This window comes from Mastomys coucha, unplaced genomic scaffold (genome assembly GCF_008632895.1).
Source record: "Mastomys coucha isolate ucsf_1 unplaced genomic scaffold, UCSF_Mcou_1 pScaffold22, whole genome shotgun sequence".
In the NCBI taxonomy this organism is placed as follows: domain Eukaryota; kingdom Metazoa; phylum Chordata; class Mammalia; order Rodentia; family Muridae; genus Mastomys; species Mastomys coucha.
The window spans coordinates 65,126,207-65,140,917 of record NW_022196905.1 but is presented as its reverse complement, the minus strand read 5'-3'; the positions used below and the strand labels follow the sequence as shown (position 1 = coordinate 65,140,917).

Genomic DNA, 14,711 nt, shown 5'->3' with positions numbered 1-14,711 from the left:
CATTTCCCAGGATCCACTGAGCAAATGACAATTGTTTACAACAATGAGCCATTTGACTCAGCAACTAGCTGCATATTTTTGGTGCCCCAGTTTGAAGAATCATATCACTGCTAACATCTTGTGTCCTTTTCTTCCATGTAAAGGCCCACATCTTTGGAAATTTGAGGAACTCTTAATAATTTATAATAAAAGAACTTTAGTCTTTTCAAGCATTAGAAAAAATTATAGCTGTCATGATCCATTAAATTATTGTCCATTTTCACAGTTTCTTTATTGTATCTAAATGAAATGGGATATGATTTTTCTTCAATAAATGAAAACCCCTTGAAAATGCTTATCTTGGTTCTTTCACCAAGATACAGGAGTATTGCTTAATTGAAAATTCAATTACATGATGAGACTTAGCTCTACTAAGAGTTCAGAGGGTAAAACCTGAAAAGATTTATAAGAACAAAAGTTTTGACAAACCACCTGAAATGTAACTGTTAAACGGCAAACAAAAGATCTCTTATCTTAAATGTCTTACTTCATCTTTTTTTGTATCTCTTGCAGATTAGATTTTTATTGAGCTAACCTACATGTAACGAATTTGACTATTTCAGTGGCACTGGGCACAGTCACAGTGTTTGTGCAACTGTCTCTACTGTCTAGGTCCATGACATTTTTATCACCATAAAAGGAAACTATGTGACCATGTGTAGTCACTCTCACTAGCCCTCCAGATGCAGTAAATCATTCATTTACTTTTCATCTCTATGCATTTCATTTCTGTTCTGTTCTGTTCTGGATGGTTTTTTGTTTTGTTTCATTCAATGTATTTTATTAGCTATTTTCCTTATTTACATTTCAAATGTTCTCCCCTTTCCTGTTTTCCCCTCGGAAACCCCCCTATCTCCTCACCCTCCCCTGCTCACCAACCAACCAACCAACCAACACCTGCTTCCCTACACTGGCATTCCCCTACACTGGGGCATAGAGCCTTCACAGGACCAAGGGCCTCTCCTCACACTGATGACCAACTAGGCCATCCTCTGCTACATATGCACTTGGAGCCATGAGTCCCACCATGTGTACTCTTTGGGAGCTCTGGGGGGTACTGGTTAGTTTATTCTGTTGTTCCTCCAACTGCAAGCTCCTTCAGCTTCTTGGGTCCTTTCTCTAGCTCCTTCACTGAGGACCCTGTGCTCAGTCCAATGATTGGATGAGAGCATCCACCTCTCTATTTGTCAGGCACTAGTAGGGCCTCTCAGCAGACAACTAAAACAGGCTTCTGTCAGCAAGAACTTGTTGCCATCCACAATAGTCTCTGGGTTTGGTGACTGTATATGGGATGGATCCCCAGGTTGGGCAGTCTCTGGGTTGTCATTCCTTCAGTCTCTGCTCCACACTTTATCTCTGTAACTCCTTCCATGGGTATTTTGTTTCCCCTTCTAAGAAGGAATGAAGTATCCACACTTTGGCCTTTCTTCTTCTTGTGTTTCATGTGGTTTGTGAATTGTTTCTTGGGTATTCTGAGCTTCTGGACTAATGTCCACTTATCAGGGAGTGCATACCATGTGTGTTCTTTTGTGATCAGGTTACCTCACTCAGGATGAATTTTCTAGTTCCATCCATTTGCCTAAGAATTTCATGAATTCATTGTTTTTAATAACTGAGTAGTACGCCATTGTGTAGATATACCACATTTTCTGTATCCATTCCTCTGTTGAGGGACATCTGGGCTGTTTCCAGTTTCTGGCTATTATAAATAAGGCTGCTATGAACATAGTGGAGCATGTGCCCTTATTACAAGTGGGAGCATCTTCTGGGTATATGCCCAGGAGTGGTAGAGCTGGGTCCTCTGGTAATACTATGTCCAATTTCCTGAGGAACTGCCAAATTGATTTCCAGAGTGGTTGTACCAGCTTGCAATCCCACCAGGAGTGAAGGCATGTTCCTCTTTCTCTACAACCTCACCAGCATCTGCTGTCACTTAAGTTTTTGATCTTAGCCATTCTGACTGGTGTGAGGTGGAATCTCAGGGTTGTTTTGATTTGCATTTCCCTGATGACTAAGGATGTTGAACATTTCTTTAGGTGCTTCTCAGCCATTTGGTATTCCTCAGTTGAGAATTCTTTGTTTAGCTCTATTCCCCTCTTTTTAATAGGGTTATTTGGTTCTCTGGAGTTTAACTTCTTGAGTTCTTTGAATATATTGGATATTAGCCCTCTATCGGATGTAGAATGTAGTAAATCATTCATTTACTTTTCATCTCTGCATTTCACTTATGTTCTGGATGTTTTAATAAGGAACCATATAGCATGTGATCATTTTGTCTAGATATTATTCTCACTTATCTGTGTTACATTATGTACAATGTTCATAGCTAAATAATATTTCATTGAATGTTATTCCACATTTAATTATCCCCTCAGATACTTAGGTTGTTTCCACTTTTTGTTGCATATGAGATTTATAAATAATTCCTTTAACCAGATATGACAGTGAATACCTGTAATCCCAACACTCAGGAAGTAGAGACAGGAGGATTGCTTCGAGTTTGAAGTCATCCTATTGTGAGCTTCAAGGGTGGCTAGGTCTTCAGAGGTACTCTGAAAACACAAGCTCACTTATTCTATTTTCTCTATTTCATTGACTCCGAGAGTGAAATGTTAGTATTTAAGATATTTAAAGCCCTAGTAGACATACATAGTTTTTTTTGATAACTATTTCCCTGAAAGACAAGAAAAATATGATAGAAATATAGTCAATATGCCATAATTACTGACTGAATTTCTTAGATACATGGGTAATAATATCAGGTCATCTGAGACTGACTTCAGGTATATTTGTCAATTTATTTTGGTGACTCATAGGCTGAGAGACATGTAGAGAAGCGGAACAGGGAAAGAATGAGGATAATGGGCAGGCAAGGCTGCATCCTTGGTATGAGGATGCGCTACTTGGAAAGCTGTTTCCTGGGTCTCTAGAGACTAACCATGTTGTATAAATTCATACTTCTGCTACTGATGCCTCAAACAAGCTCTACACAACCTTTGAATCTTCCAGTCAAAGTCCTTGATTGCAGAATCTTCCTGACCATGATTGGTCTACACTCCAAGTAGGAAGGGAAAAAAGACTGGCTTTCCTTCTTGGTTTTCAGAATGGAGTGCCCCTTGTACTGACCAGCCTTGAGCTTCCAAATATATTCTACTTCAAAAGTTGAACCTTAGAAACCAACCCTTAGCTGGTTCTGCTTACTTTCCATACTCTATTTCGTTTTGTGAAGTATGTGCTTATTATGAGTGGTGATCTAAACTAGACATTGTATAGAGGATGCCTAGGGGGACACCATCACTGGGCTTGATGGTATAGTAGGAGAGACATGTTGGAGACCAACAAAGGATATAGGTTTCATTTCATTATTTGACAATGACACAGACTTAGAGAAGAGCTTAGGGAATTCCTATTTAAAGTATATAAGAAAAATATATTGAGCTCTAATCCTTGGGAGGATTCGTTCTGTAAGCACAGATTGAATAAAACATTAATGTTCAGTATCCAGAAGTAACTCACCCTTCCTCTTAAAGGGGTATTCATTGACTTCTGTGCTTAGTTTATAAACTAGTTTATAGAAAACTCACTCTTACCCCTAACTGTGTTTTCCAGGATTATACAACGATATTTCTGGTAGAGGCAGTTGAATAAAAAGATGGTCATGGGCTTTGTTTTCTAGGCAAATTCTACTATCCATGTTTTAGAGTAAAATGGCAGACCTGTAATTAAGTGCTTGTCCAGGTGAAAAGATTTGGTGTTTTTGTTAAAACTGAAGACATGCTTTCATCTGTGGGTTGTTCCAGAGGTCACCCCAGCTTCGAAGCATGATGCTTTACTGGTTAGACGAAGGCATAAATCAAGACCCTGAATTCTTTTGACAGAATATTGTCTCCTACTTATACTATCAGAAACATATGCACATGTATTTAATGAACAATACAAATCAGGACTTGTTCAGCTCTCTAATCCTTGCCAAATGCAGGGTTGAGACATCTGGCATTTGAGGATAAGTTTAGGGGGATGGGAACTTTTCCTGTCTCCTGTCTCCACAAGCTCTACCACTACAAAATGTGAGCTCATCTGGAAATCTGTGTCCTGGATCTATTTGATTAGCGCGGTTTCTTTATGAAGCTGGCTATAATTTGATTTTTTTCTCTTAACCTTTTAATGTTAATCAAAAGAAAACTATGCCTTTGCAGAATGTGTATTTATTTTGTGCAAAAGCACAGTTAAAGAGACCATGTATTATGTGACCTAGTAGTCCCTAGTAGTACCTTGTAGAGTTTATCTTGTCACTGCCTCCCAGGGTTTACTGGGAAAGAATTATTTACTTTAAGATGGTTACCTTATTCATGTGAAACTTGGAAGCTCTCTGTTGCATTTGAAAGTCCAGCCTAAGATGCTGCTGTCATGCATATGAACCCTGAGTCAACATCTCCTGATTGTGCCAAGGTTTCAAAGGGTGGGCTGTAACTTGCTTATCATAGAATTAACCCTTTCCATTAGCACTATTGCGCTGCTTTTTACCAGACTCACAAAGTTACATGATCGACACCATCTGATTTCAAGATTCTTTTATTAACCTCACCCCACTCTTCCCCAACCCCCAAATGCATGGCTATTACCAGCCAATTTGCTTCCAGCCTCTGATGACTACTAATGTATTTTCTGCATCTGTGGATTTTTCTACAGAGTACATTTTCCATGAGTAGAATCATATAAAATCTGCTTTTGTGTCTCATTTTTTTCCATTTAGCATAGAGTTTCACAATAGTCACCTGTAAGCTTTTCCACAAAAATACATTTTCAAGTTTCTTAGGCATTAAATATTTAGAAATATAATTGCTATAGCAAATGGTAACTTAATTTAATTTTTTGAATTGCTGCCAAACTCTTTTCCAAAAGGGCTATCTCATTTTATACTCCCACCATCAATGTACGAGTTATAATTCCTTTATATTCTTGTCAACTCTGATTGTTAAGTACTTTTTTGATAGCCAGCCTAGTTGGAATGGGATAATATTTTCACCTTGAAATTGATTTGCATTTTCATGCTTGCTAATGATGTCCAACACATTTTTTTTAAAAATTGTCTTCCATTTCTGCTTTAGATTCCCAGAAAAGGTAGAACTCTTTATTCTTAGAGACTCATTTATTTTCATTTTGTGTGAATTATGCTTGTTTGCTTTGCTTGGTGCCCATGGAAACCAAAAGAGGGCATCAGATCCCCTGGAATGGAGTTAACAGACAGTTTTGAGCCACCATGTGGGTGCTGGGAGCTAAACTGGGTTCTCTGCAAAAGCAACTAGTGCTCTTAACCACTGAGCCATCTCTCCAGCCCTATAATACTTTTTCTTAGCTAATTTTCTGAACAAAATGTATGCATGTGTATAATATATTTTTATCACATTCACTCTTCATTACCTTTTTCATGTTTATAGACTGGGGAAACCACCCTATATAACATAACCCAAGATTTTGGTTTTTTTTTTTTTTAACTTCTTGGTAAAAATACCTACAGTACTGAGTAGGTGTTTGCATGTCTAAGGGAGAAGCCATATGAAGCAAGCCCATGATTTATCATGACCTTCACACAGCAACTTAGAGGCATTTCTGGTACTCTTGTGTTGTATTCACAGGGAATTGATTTCTTATACAATCCTAAGAGGTGTGTGGTTAAACATCTACGTGGAAATGTGTGTATTCATAATGTTTGCTAGAATGTTGTATTTTGGGTAAAAGAAAATCATTGTCCTGAAAATGCATCTATAGGAAGAGGACTGATTTTCTTTGAGTTCTTCCAGGAATCTACATGGTTCCAGCTTTGAAAACAAAGACAAAGTATTCCTGTTGTCAAAAGAATGTAAGTTTATGGCCAGTCATGGTAAACCCTGACAGGAATTTGGATGTCTATTAGCAAACTGAATTTCAAAGTGTGTTGGTTGAGTCTGTGAATAATTTATAAAGTGGAAATTTCTCAGTGAGGTAGAGGAAGTCTCTATTATTAACTGCAGTGGCATGAGGCAGGATTTTAAGTCAATCAGAATTTGTTTTTTTCTCATACTATACTTGGTTGTAAACAACTCATTGAAATAGATTGCCAGCAATGCTTGTCATGAAAACCAGCTTCCCACCAGTAATAGCAGGACCAACAGTGAATCATGAAATTCAGGAGCAGGGCTGACTTTGGTTCACACAAATCCTTAGGATAGCAGATGCCTGGGTCATTCAGTAGGTAGAGCATTGACTTGGACGTGTATGTAGGTGAAACCTGGGAACATGAGAATGTGGTCCAAATTGAGTGACCTTCACTATTTGGCCCAAGAGGACTTGAATAGTTTCTAAAGGAAGTTGTTACATACCAGCATCCTTTTGAAATGGTACTGGGTACTCCCAGTGATGGCTGCGTTTCTGATCTTGGGTCTTCTTCCACTTGTCTTTAAAAATTACTTCCAGTTGGTATATTACTGTATCTCAAAGTTACATGTCTCTATTCAATTAAAATCTGTACAGAAAGTTCAGTTCTTTTGTTCTAGCATTGTATGAAATGTCAATTCTTGTTATGCCCTACCCACCTTCAAGTTTTCTCTTTGATAAATATTAGACATACTGACCAGCTTACAGCTGCTCTAACACTCTAAATTCCTTCCCATGGGGGCATCTTTCCATCCCTGGTCTTCCTGCCTGGAATTCTGATCACAAACCCCTAACCCCATCATCTTTCATGTCTCCTACATGGATGAATCAGATGCTTTTGGACTGAGGCGGCCCTCACTCTTCCATATTACTTGATCTCATCTTTTTTGAAGCCCTTATCCAGTACCTCAAAGAACTTTTGAAAACAAGAGTTTGTCTGTTTCTCTCACGGAAATGATAGCTATTAATTTCTTGTTTCAATTTCCATTTTTCCTTATTAACTCACAGTTATCCATTTTAATGTCTGCCTGGCTACATAAGTCATTTAAATTCTCTTGAAGTAACATTTTTTTTTGAGTTCCAAACCATCTGATAGCTAGAACTACACATATGAACATGACGGGTTAACCCCATTTAATAAATGTAAGTCAAGTTTAATTTTAATGCCCTCTTTTAATCTTTTACATTACTCAAAAGCCAACATACAAAGGACTGTATAGATTCCTAATCCCAGGGCTCAGTAATCTCTTGAAATAAAATATTCCTCTTAATGTCCCTGGTAGCAGACAAACCATTTATCTGCATTATCCTCCTTTGGAACACACGGCCCTTGCTATTCATGAACCTGTTTTACTTTCCACTTATCTCTGGAAGACAAATGAGTGCTCCTGTCTTTGAACATGACCTCCTCTTCTTGGCTGAGGTGAAGGTACATTAATCAAAACTAGATGAGAGTACCTCACTCCCAGGTTCTTGTGAGTGGCGTGCAGATCCTTAAGACTCTTCAACAAGATGTGTTTCAGTCTGTCCTGGGGGAAACGTTTTTCCTTTTTGGTCACAATGCTGATTGAATGCTTAGTTTTTATTGCTATTATGAGACCAGTCCCCCGACTTGTAAGGGAAGTCAGCTGAGGACAGGAAGACCACTGCTCCATCTTCTTCCCTCCCTCACTACAGAAGGAAATGGAGACCAGAGATGCAGAGAGTTGAGGTATTAGTTTCCCTTTGAAAGATGAGTACATCCCTTTGCTGACTGAGCTCACCTCTCTCTCCTCTGACACTCAGGTATTGCTGTGCTGGTATCCACACTCAGCTACTGTTTTGTTTTGTTGTTTGATGCAGTACTATGTAAGTCCACAATGTAAAGTTTTCTGAATTTTGAGTTCTTTGTCTTGAAAGCCCCATGTTTTTCATGTTTCCTACTTGAATCAAGTTGTATATGTGTTTAGAAGCATTTTCTATGCTTCCAAAGACAAAGAGAAGGAAAAAGAGGGCATCTGACAAGACAAGGCACTTGTTATAGAGTTAGCTTTAACTCGTGTTTACAGGCACCTAAAGAAAGAAATGGCGGATTTCTGAGTTCGAGGCCAGCCCTGTCTACAGAGTGAGTTCCAGGACAGCCAGGGCTATACAGAGAAACCCGGTCTTGAAAAAACAAAAAACAAAAAAACCCAAAAAAGCAAAACAAAAAATAAAGAAAAGAAAGAAAGAAAGAAAGAAAGAAAGAAAGAAAGAAAGAAAAAAAAAAGAGAGAGAAATGGCTCATTGAAGTGGAAACTGGTCATCTCTAGCCTTACACAATGATAAATATAAGCTGAAAATCGATCAGCATTTACTTTAACACCAAAATCAAGGTGCTATCCATAAAATACTCAAGTCTTTATTTGCTAAAAAGTAAAAGTGGTGCCCCAAAAGGTATCAAAAAAGAAATGGGATTTTTCCAACAAAATATCCAGAAAGACAAAGAATATATTTACACAAAAATATACTTATCAGTTGGCACAACTTATCCAGTTATGCAAAACTGAGGTTTATTATCAAATGGTAATTTAATTTATAACATTTATAGTTGATTGCTGTTTATAACTTAAATGTTGTTTTAAATACTGTTATTAATGTTCTAATAATGTTAAATATTATTTAATTGATGGTTATGATTAGTAAACATTTTACTTCACTTATAATTTTGTAACTTTTCATACTGAAATGGATTAATTACTCTGCTTTTAATATTTGTGAGATATGAATAGACACCACCCCCACTCCAATGAAGTCTTGTGACAAGCCCAAAAGCTTGGCCACAGACCAGAGGCAAAAGCTTCAAAGGAAGCCAGTCTCTTGGAGTTCATTTGTGGCATCTCCTAACTCAGAGGTAGCCCAGATATGTTCTTGCGAACTCGTGTGCTAGGTGCCCACCAAGATATGATTTACTAATAGCTAAACAAAATTAAACATTACTCTCTGACCTTTAGCAATGTTCCAACATCTTAGCCAAACCCTGGCTTGGAATTTTGTAAAGAATGTAACCCTTCCAGACTAATTGCCTCCAGCATTGTTAGGGAGATAGTAAAGCGGGTAGGGCACTGAAGCTTACAGAATGGGAGACTTATCCCAGGGCAAGGTCAAGTAGAATCCTCATTTTCAGTCACATAAGGCAACTGAGCCACTCCTAGGAATTAACAAGAATGAGACTTCCAGAGACTTGTCTCTACTAGCCCAGAAGATTAGCATAGTGGGCGTTTTACTAAGGATGGGCAGGACCTTGAGCCAAGTGTATGTGTGAGACAGTATGCAGTAGTCAGCATTCGAGCTTCGAGAGACTCTATGGTCCTCAGGCCTCCAGACCCAGAACCCTCGGGCCAGTGCGGGTGAAGTGCATGTCCAGAAGAAGTGGCTGTTTTAGAGCCAGTGTGTTTTAGATGACCTCATATGTATCCTGACCTCTGAGCTGCCAGATTTTTCTTTTCTTTTCTTTTCTTTTTTGCAATGACTGTAAAAGTCTGATGCCATTTTTGAGAAATACACTCAGATTCAGCACTTCCTTGTGTTGTGTCTGCCATTATTTCTCCGATGAAGCCTTGTCGACCTGTACCAGAGCCCTGTTTCCCCCATGGGTTGAGGGAGGCCGAGACTGGCCGACCTGTGGCAAATAGTGTGATTTAATGCTATAAGTTAATATAAAATAACAAAAATGCTATACATGGGCTGGCAAGATGGCTCAGCGGGAAAGAGCACTGATTGCTCTTCCAAAGGTCTTGAGTTCGGATCCCAGCAAGCACATGGTGGCTCACAACCACCCGTAATGAGATATAACGCCCTCTTCTGGTGCGTCTGAAGATAGCTACAGTGAATTACACCAGAGCAAGTGGGGCCGGAGTGAGCGGGGCAGGAGCGAATGGGGTGGGTAGAGGTCCTGAGTTCAATTCCCAGCAGCCACACACATGATGGCTCACAGCCATCTGTTCAGCTACAGTGTACTCATACATATAAAATAAATAAAATAAATCTTAAAAAATGCTATATATAATATAAAATAATAAAAAGTGATTTTTGTCATTTATACTATAGATTGTGCCCAGCAAAGTATTTATTTCACCTCTGAAATAGACCTCTGAAAGAGATTGTAAGATAAGAAAACCATCTATTTTCAGTTAGGATTTTACTGGTATATTTTTTAATTATGGTTTACTAAAAAGATAGACTCAGATATCGTGCCCAAACATTTATACTGAAGAGAGTTGTCCTGTAGCAAGTGTAAGCTGAGCTGTCTAAACAGGAATGACTTAATAGTAGTGTTCATTCATGTTTATCTGAAACCTATTAATGCCATTCTGTCAAAATCTTAGCTCATTCTTCAGTTTGATAAGTAACTTAACCAATCTTCAATTATTTGACTTGTAGTAGGCCTGAAGTTATTGTATTACTTTAAATTTTATCTTCAAAATAGGACTCAAATAAGGATTATGATATGATAGGGTTCAAAAAAAATACCTCAGAAGCTGGATTCTGAGTATTCTCATGGAAACGGTCCACATTCTGAACAAGATCCTTGTGCGTTGTCAACGCAGGCCTTTGTATTTCAATACCAGCTCTCAAGCACTGAGAACAAACACTGGGGTTCTTTTACCCCAGCAACAAACACACTGGAACAGAGTTTATTGTTGTGGATATGTGTAAGCCATTGCTGCTCTCTTGATGTCTAGTTCCAGGGTCCCTATCTTTTGGAGACTTGTGTCAAACGCTTGACTAGCGTGAGCCCTGGGATTGAAGGCTTCACTAAAACAAAATAAAGTGTCATTTGTCAAGATGTTTCAGAACTCTTAAGTAAGCTTTGCCATCTCATTTCAACAGTGGAAAAAAACACACATTTGTGTTTGTCTTCTGCAACTGCAAAATCCCCGAAGGCAGATTCTTTTGTGGAATACAGTTGGCTTGCTTTCTATAGGGGACTGATTCTAGGACCTCAACCCTGTACATTCACTGTGTTTACTAGTGAGTCCTGTGGATTCTCTGATTCTGTTTGGTAATGAGCTATAGGATAGGACAGCATTACCAGTATTGAAGGATTTAGTTTTATGCATGAGTGTTTCAGAATGCAAGGAAAACTTTTTTTTTTTAATAATAGCATAAATTTTGCCTAATGGTGAGTTTCTCCAACATTCCATTTGATGTAACTAAGATGAAAGCTAGTTGCTTTTCTTCTTGGAAGCTTGTGATTGAAAGATAAAGAAAGCACACAGTGTGTAGGGCTTCGTGGGGCCTTTGTCCAAAGTAACTAGTTGGCCTGATCATTTTGCTAACTTTCCCTTTGCTAATCATGCTCCATCCGAATTCTCCTGAATACATTTCTTTTCTTGAAATATCGATTTACAATGTGGTACATTTTAAAGAAATGAATCCTAAATAATGATAACACCTGTTCAAAGATCACTATTTACCAGAATATTTACCCAGCATTTCCCTTATATCAGAGAGCCATCTGTGACAGAGCTGATCCAAGGACAGGAAGGCCAGCAGTGGCTGAAGCTGCCCTCCAGCTGGGAGAATCTCAATGGGAGCACCGTGCAGGAGCTGCTGGTGCACAGGTAAGAAGCCCCACGGCAGCCATCTGTGTGCACATCCTAGACTAAGGGCTGAGCAACGGTGTTTCCTCTATCTCAAACGTGCAAACGCTCCAACTTGCCACACTAATAAATAACCCTCACAGAAAGTCTGTCCGCCTTTGCATTTCAATAGTGGTGGACTCTTTATAGACAGGATGAATTTTATTTTGGCAAATTTCATATTTAGTCAGAACTACAGGATCTGTTGTGCTAGAATAATGTCTCATTTTGAAGTGAATTCCCCCATCTGTAATCTGTAGTCCTACAAATGCTATGCAGGACTAGTTAACAGGGAAAATTAAGTTAGAGTCTGAGAAAATAATAAACACAAATCAAAAATCAAGCCAGGCAGCTTTGACATCATCTCTTAAATGGTGATGTGCTAGACAAGTCTGTGTCCTTTATTGGTGGGCTGAAAGAGGAATGGAAGGAAGGGATGGATGTTTTTAGTTTTTTAAGATCTGTTTTAGTGTACACATCTGGGTGTATGTGAGCATGTGCATGCAAGTGCAGATACTTTGTGGTTCTATTTATTTATTTATTTACTCATTTATTTATTTAATGTACATGAGTACACTGTAGCTGTCTTCAGGCATACCAGAAGAGGGCATTGGATCCCATTGCAGATGGTTGTGAGCTACCATGTGGTTGCTGGGAATTGAACTCAGGACCTCTGGAAGAGCTGTCAGTCCTTTTTTTTTTTTTGGTTTGTTTATTTATTTTTTATTGTTTATGTCTTTTTTCACTTGATATTTTCTTTATTTACATTTCAAATTTTATCCCCTTTCCTCATTTCCCCTCTGAAAATTCTCCTATCCCATCCCCCTCCCCCTGCTCACTAACCCACTAACCCACCCACTCCCACTTCCCTATCCTGGCATTTCCCTACACTGGGGCACCGAGCCTTCACAAGATCAAGGGTCTCTCCTCTCATTGATGCCCCACAAGGCCATCTTCTGCTACATATGCAGCTGAAGGCTTGAGTCCCTCTTTGTGTACTCTTTAGTTGGTGGTTTTTGTATTTCCTGGTTTAGTTCCTGGGAGCTCTGGAGGTACTGGTTGATTCATATTGTTGTTCCTTCTATGGAGGCTGCAAACCCCTTCAGTTCCTTGGGTCCTTTCTCTAGCTCCTCCACTGGGGACCCTGTACTCAGTCCAGTGGATGGCTGTGAGCATCCACTTCCAAACCCAGACATTATTGTGGATGCCAAGAAGTGCTTGTTAACAGGAGCCTGATATAGCTGTCTCCTGAGAGGCTCTGCCAGTGCCTGTCAGTGCTCTTAACCACTGAGCCATCTCTCCAGCCTGCTTTGCGGTCCTTAAGATATAATCTACCTAGCACTTCCATCTTGTAGTCAGATAAATTGGCTTGCCTTTTCTATCACTCACCATCTGTAGACTTGGCCTTTGAGATAATTGTTTAAATATTCTTAAATCTAACCCTTCGTTTCCTTGGCTGTTAGAATAAGAGTTATAATTAAGAAGTTTATTGTAAGGAATTAATGAGTCATGAGGCCAGAGGGGTTCCCAGACCTCTGAGTGACAGGCCTCCTGAAGTGAATTCTGATTATAGAACCCAGGTCTTCAACAAGGGTACTTCATGCCCTGAACTACTGAGCCACCTCTCCAGCCTCCTCCTTTTTTTTTCATTCAATTCATTCTTTATTAAACTTTCATCACATTCATGTATTAAGATCATATAACTCTCAATGACCAAGGGGTCACAATATTATTTGTAAACAAATTGTTTTCATTAAGTGTTATGACCAAATATTTTACTGATAAAGCTATTACTAGTTCAGCTAATCTTTTTAGAGTCTGAGGTCTTTATTTCTAACAAGCCATAAGAAGTTGTTAATACCACTATTCAGTGTTAGCCTCCTCCTATTTTAAGAGATACATTTTTATTTTTAATAAGAGCATTTTTGTCATCCTCTGGCTTCATGCATGCTAGGCAAGCACCTTACCACTGAGCTATCTTCCCTGCCCAAGGATGGATTCTTATAAGACACATTACGTTACAGATACAAGCCAGAGTGTCTTATCTAGATTGACCCATTAATTCCTTAAAATAAGCTTCTTAGTTATGATTATCTTAGTCTAACAATTGAGGAAACTAAGGATTAGATTTAAGAATATTTAAACAACTATCTCGAAGCCAAGTCTACAGATGGTGAGTGATAGATCATGCAAGGTAATTCATCTGACTACCTGACTACAAAGTGGTAGTGCTACAAAGATTACATTTTAAGAACCACAAAGAAAAAATGTAAAAGTGGCCCTTCACCCCTCGTGAAATCTGAAGACTACCTCTTTGGTCAAACTCTGCCCTCAAATTTCTGAATACTTGGTCAAATGAAGTACTCGCTCCAAACCAATGACTTAAATCTTTCAAAACAATGATGTTCCTCTAAGCTGGGTAAGGGAAAAGCCTTCCTGGTCAAACAAATAAATAAATAGCCATTCTACTTTGGGAATTTATAGATATGGCTCACTAACTACATGAGATGCTGTATGACAAGCTTGCTACAAAGAGTCAAGTGCCCAAACTTTATGACTCTCTACACAAAAGCTGTAATTTTTTTAAAAATAAATGTAATAATTAAATTTGCAACTAAGTTTTGAATATCGGGTTTACACTAGGTCCAGGGCTAGTCTCAGAAGGAGTATAAAATTAAATGAAAGTAAAGAAAGATGTGATTCCAAAGAATTTATGTCATTTGAGTACATTCAGTGACTAGAAGGAAGTCTAAAACATAATTTCTGATATCAAGAGGGCAAGGCTAAGAGAGATAGCTCAGTTGATAAAGTGCCTGCTTTCTAAACATAAACATAATAAACCTGAGTTAGTCCCAGTCACAGTCCCAGTCATAGGAATAACAAAACCGAGTATACAGAGATATATGACTTTAGATTACAGGAAGGTAGGAAGAAAACTAGAATATGTTGTATAATTAATCTTCTGGCAGTATTTACAGGTGACCAAATGCAAATTTATTCTTAAAAATGAAAATACAGTAAATTTTCAAAACGGGAAGATTTATGGTGCATAGAAATGGTATATATGCAAAGGCTGATTTTTTTTAATAGGAGAGATCAAGGATTCATAGTATTTTTATGAGTCCCAACAAGCCTTCCATGTTTGTTATTTACATG

General features: G+C 38.5%; 1 protein-coding gene across 4 annotated transcripts in view; it reads left to right on the top strand.

The window, feature by feature from the left end:
- The window catches only part of Corin (corin, serine peptidase), a 211,355-nt gene that overhangs the window by 179,609 nt on the left and 17,035 nt on the right, over window positions 1-14,711 (top strand). For all 4 annotated transcript variants that reach the window (XM_031342604.1, XM_031342603.1, XM_031342602.1 and 1 more), the window contains one exon: window positions 11,424-11,537. In XM_031342604.1, the coding sequence (XP_031198464.1) occupies window positions 11,424-11,537 (114 nt within the window). The remainder of the gene's footprint in view (window positions 1-11,423; window positions 11,538-14,711) is intronic.